The sequence below is a fragment of the Poecilia reticulata genome, linkage group LG6 (assembly GCF_000633615.1).
Source record: "Poecilia reticulata strain Guanapo linkage group LG6, Guppy_female_1.0+MT, whole genome shotgun sequence".
Lineage (NCBI taxonomy): Eukaryota > Metazoa > Chordata > Actinopteri > Cyprinodontiformes > Poeciliidae > Poecilia > Poecilia reticulata.
In genome coordinates, this window is record NC_024336.1 from 16,286,550 (window position 1) to 16,291,795 (window position 5,246).

Genomic DNA, 5,246 nt, shown 5'->3' on the forward strand with positions numbered 1-5,246 from the left:
ATATATATGATTCAAACAAATTAACTGAAAAAAAAATCCCAATCAGTTCAGTCAATTTAGATTTTTGATCTGGGCAGGATGGCTCATCATTCAGGAAGTATTTACAGTATCTACAACTCATGTCATTGCTCTGTAAAATAATAACAATTATAATACATTTTATTTATAAGTGCCTTTCTAAACACTCAAGGACACTGTAAAAAATACACTAAATCCATTAAAAAATACAACAATAAAATAATACACTCACTTAGAGCAAAGGGCATCAGATATAAAAAGCAGTTTTAAACAAATATGTTTTGGATTGTGATTTGAAGCAGGAGAGTGAATCAATATTTCTGTGTTGGGATGGTAATGAGTCCCAGAGATGATGAGTGCAGCTGAACGGATTATAACCCATAATAGTGAGACAGGCAGAAAGGATGGACAGGTGGATTGAGGAAGAGGATGGAAGAGAGGGGTGAGGAATGTGAACACGAAGAAGGCCAAACAGATATGGAGGGGCGAGGCAGTGAATGGCCTTAAATGTTAACAAAAGGATTTTGAATTGAATATGAACCTGTACTGGAAGCCATATCCTCCATCAGTAAAGCTGATGGAGGACACTGAGCTTAACCGGACATTACTGATGTAGTGAAACGAGGGGGTTCAGGTTATGATATGAGCAGCTAAATCTGAATCATTTTGAGTTTATGAAGGGATTTCCAAGGAAGACTGTAGAGGAGTGAGTTGCAGTAGTCCAGACAGGAAGTGACAAGACTGTGGACAAGGATGCCAGCAGTGTGTGGGGTGGCGGAGGAGTGAAGGCGGTTGATATTACGTAGGTGGATGATGGCAGACCTGGTGACATTAATGATGCGGGATTTGAAGGACAGGGTTCTGTCAAGGATAAGGCGAGTATTACATCCCAAAGAGGGTGGCTGAAAATAAGGCATTGATTCATTTGAAAAAACTGTTAGTTAATCCTTACTACAGCGATGTGAATGTTGAAGATTTAAAATTTAATTTAAAACCCATTTATTTTGGCTCACTTGATTTCAATTGCTTGCTATTGACTGAGTTATTGTGATTAAAAATATCACCATGGAAATGTTGTCAAGGGGACAGCATCAACAATTTCAAAATTCTGATTTTAAGTAACATTCCAGTTAGCTTCTGGGGGACAGAAGGAGCTGGACCAGGAACGGTTTAAGGTAACTGTCCAATTTTTTTATGATTTTACTTTATGAACAAGAAAATGTCGAATTTTGAAACGAGATCTGTTTCTTCTACTTTAACTACCAAAGTAAACATTAACAGCAGTTAATTAAAAATCCATGCACTTGGTAGAGCAATTTAAGTGAGACGTGTAAAATGTCTTTTAGAAGTACTGGTTTTAATTGCAATAAAAACATAAGAACAAAAATACATTCATTTCAGAGAATCAAAACCATACCTCAGATGTTTACAGAGCAAGTCACTGTTTTTATGTGAGAAAAAATTGTTCTTTTCTCTCAAAAATATAGTTCTATTTCTTATTATCATTTTAGTACAAGTTATTATTTCCTGAAAAGAAAATGTTTGGTGTTTTTGATAGATTATTTGTGTGTGGGTGGGTGTGTCTGTATAATTCAGATCTTTCCACCAAGTCAATTAGTAGTTACTGATCATGTTAAACAGAACTGTTATCATTCAAAATCTACTGTTGTGGTTGGTTGTTAATATCTATTTAATTTGGACAAGCTTTTAAGTTTTTAAGTATTATCTTCAGATTATATGTCATGTTCAATCACTGCAACATTTGTTTTTTTGTTTTATTGTTTTATTTGTGATGGGGGGAAAAAATCGAACTAAAGTCATTGAAATTRTGCATAAAAGCTGGTGATGACAAAGAAGGATATATTATTCAACATTAATTTTCAAAAGATTTTTTGTTGCTAATTTCTACATATTAGAATAAAAATTATATATTTATTTGGTTCATTTATTCAAGTAAAGTCAATCTATTTCTGTCCCTCAAAGCAATGGTGAAAGATGACCCTTGGGTTGGGACCTGGAGGCCCCATAGGCCGAGAGGACTCATATCTGCACAGTTTGGGACTCCTGGTCCTAAATATGTATTACCTGGTCTAACAGGTGAGAGTACTTTTAACATAGCTTGCAGTTATGAATTTCATAGTTTAGGAGTTAAACCTTTTTTTTTTTGTATTTTATTAATTGTCTTGTTTTGTTGCAAATTCAAGGTGCAAATAACCATGATGTAACAAAGCCTAAAGCACCAGCGTACTCCATAAGTGCGCGTTCCAAAGTGACAAGCACCAACTGTTCCCCTGGACCCAAGTATATGCTCCCTCCCAATATAACCAGATTTGGCAAAGATGGGACACCAGCATTTTCAATACATAGTCGTCCGAAGCCCTTTGCAATGTTCCGTACTCCTGGACCTGGTCAGTTAGGACTGTTGCAAAACACAACAACCGCTTGTTGAAGAGCACATGCGAAACATATTTTTGTTCACGTTAACTGAATTTTTTTTTTTTTTTTTTTACTTTCTTTCTCTAATTTTCTTTGGTATTTTAGCACATTACTACACAGAGCATGCAACAAAGAGTTTGTACAGGTCCGCCCCTTCATTTACTCTCTCTGGGAGAAACAAAGATTATACTAAAAGCCAAACTCCAGGTGAGGACGGAATTTGCTATGTGCGTCGTGACTGTATCTGTACTGAAAAATGTAACTAAATTTTAAGCAGTGTTGTGAAATAGTATTTGACCCTTACAGATGTCCTGTTTTTCTTTTTTTTTTTGTTACTCTTAAATATTTCAGATCTTTCAAATTTTATAGTCAGATAATTATCTCTTCCCCTTTTAGGTCCAGCTACCTACAAACTCCCAGGTATAATTGGRACAAAAGAAATAACAAGTCCTTCATCTCCCTCCTTCACACTCATGGGCCGCACACAAAAAGGATCCTTTTTTGAGGATCTTAGAAAGGTAAAAAAAAAAAAAAAAGAACAGTCCTTGAAACTGATCAAAATGCCAGATTTACTGTTGTTTTCTTGAACTGTGGCTTCCCTTTTCAGACTCCAGGTCCTGCTGCCTATAATCCTGCAGACCCGTATTACTCCAGGACAAAACCGCCACAGTGTACAATGAAAGGTCGCAATTTCCTTCCTGACAAAAATGCACAAGCACCGGGTCCAGGAACATACTATCCAGAGAAGGTAAACRGCATTTCTTGTACAAGAAACAAAGATGAAATCCTAAGCTTCCTAACGCATTTTCTTTCTCCTTTACAGACAACCTTTATAAAACCAAGAGCACCCAGCGTAACCTTTGGAATTCACCACTCACCGTACTCAATTCCCTTTATTGTGAACATGGATGGTTTCTTCTAAAGAGCTGAGTTCAATAAAACTCAATAAGCAAAGCACAAGATAACTGTGATMATTTTACTCCTTTAGCTTTATTTTCGCAGCAAATTGTTATTAATAGTGCAATAACTTTACTTTGCATTGGCATTGATTTGCTCTCAATATTAATGGGCTACAAATTTAGCTGATGAAACACAATTTCAGTTTAACAGCACTTGAAACTKTTACGGTGATTTTTTTTAWWTTTTATTTTATTTTATTATTTTAAGCACTTCTGAATTAGCAATGTTCAGTCTACCATCAATAAATTATAATGAAGGGTTATTTTCTTTTTGTTTTTAAGTTACCCTACTACTTGCAATTAATGAAATGTTTTTTTGTTTTTTTTCTTTTGTTGCTTTTTTACTGAAAACAATTCCTGMTCCTATGTTGGTAGTCAGAGCAGGAGTGCATGCATTTCACATGTTTGTTATTGTCGAACAGAGCTTACATATTTGCAGAATATTTATTTACATTTAAACCAAAACAATCTTGTTTTACCAAACAATGTCAACAAAATGTGTTTTCTAACTTCTGGAAAAAAAAAAAAAAAAAAAAAGTAGCAAAAATTGCCGTAAACAGTGTCAGTGGATTCATGAATGTTTTCCGCTTGTTTGCTATTTTCTGCACAGTGGAATGACTTTTGAGACCCCTTTCAGTCTCAAGATGTTGAAATAATCCCCTAATTACGACCTCATCAMGTCAAATGTGTGCTTGTATTGGAATTCAACAGATACTGGAATGGAATTGCTGTTGTTTGCCATTTCAGAAAAAAATAAATGTATTTTTTTTTGTTTTTTCTTATCAGAATTTCATTAGCTGTAGATTAACTTAACAGCTAATGACAAGTGTTTTTCAGGTCTGGAAATAAAACAAAATAAACAACAGTAAAAGCCAATAAGAGCCTGACATCTCAAATTATTAAAGAGAGACTGATGTAAAATGTAGTGGGTGGCTTAAGCGACAAAATTATGAACTCGCAGCTACAAGGGGAAGAAGGATGTTCTTCAGTCTGGACGGAGAAAGAAGGTGAGTGGTTCAAGACAAATAGGGGAATGTTGTTGAACATTATAATTTTTGCAATGGTTTCCTTTAGAAAAGGCAGATTGCTGATAATCAGTATTTCACATTTCTCCAATCTTTGCAGCCATGTAACGAAACCAGTAAAATGAAGTAAGAATAGGAACACCTTCAAGTGTAAGTTGCTTCATAAAATTTTTGTTGGGCATAGTTAATGTAGTTGAATATTTATGGATCATGAAAGGTAGGGCATATTCTACATACATTTAGTAGGTACTATTTAGCATTTCAAAATAGAAGGATGCTATATAAAAGATAAGCTAGTTTATTTCAGTTAGTTCATCATTCATACACAAGACAATCCAAAGAGCTTCACATGAAATTAGAAGAGGAATATTTAAATCACATAGCCTGTTAAGTTTTTGCATAAAAGGAGACGTCAGGCCAATTCTTAACTAGAGAAAACAGAAAATAAAAAAGAAAGAAGCAAGCAAGACAAATAATTATACAAAATAAGCAGTGCTGCAAATGCAAAAAAAAAAAAAAAAAAAGAATTAATGGCACTATAAAAATATGCTAAAGATAACGATTGGAATTTTTTGCTAATTTTTAAAATTTGTACTGAAAAAAAAATAAAACCTTGTCTTTGAAAGAATTTTTCAGATGGGAAAAAAACATGATACCATAAGGTGATATCATTCTACATTAGACAATTTAAATGGCAGATGGCATGTCTGCTTTTTAAATTGTCATTATTTGTGTTGATTTCAATATGGTAATAAGTCAGACTATAATTACCTTAACCGTTATTAAATTGTGAAGATCCAGGAAAAAA

At 34.2% G+C, this 5,246-nt stretch overlaps 2 protein-coding genes across 2 annotated transcripts in view; both read left to right on the forward strand.

Moving 5' to 3' along the window:
* Nucleotides 1-1,098: 1,098 nt before the first annotated feature.
* On the forward strand, nt 1,099-3,414 carry LOC103466129 (outer dense fiber protein 3-like). Its single transcript, XM_008411508.1, has 7 exons — nt 1,099-1,193; nt 2,002-2,115; nt 2,223-2,426; nt 2,560-2,661; nt 2,851-2,972; nt 3,062-3,202; nt 3,278-3,414. The coding sequence occupies exons 2-7, from the start codon at nt 2,004-2,006 to the stop codon at nt 3,374-3,376; spliced, it is 780 nt and encodes a 259-aa protein (XP_008409730.1). The 5' UTR covers nt 1,099-1,193; nt 2,002-2,003; the 3' UTR covers nt 3,377-3,414.
* Nucleotides 3,415-4,265: 851 nt separating this feature from the next.
* The window catches only part of pdhx (pyruvate dehydrogenase complex component X), a 24,646-nt gene continuing 23,665 nt past the window's right edge, over nt 4,266-5,246 (forward strand). The window contains exons 1-2 of the mRNA XM_008411509.2: nt 4,266-4,420; nt 4,539-4,588. The gene's annotated coding sequence lies outside the window, so the exon portion shown is untranslated. The remainder of the gene's footprint in view (nt 4,421-4,538; nt 4,589-5,246) is intronic.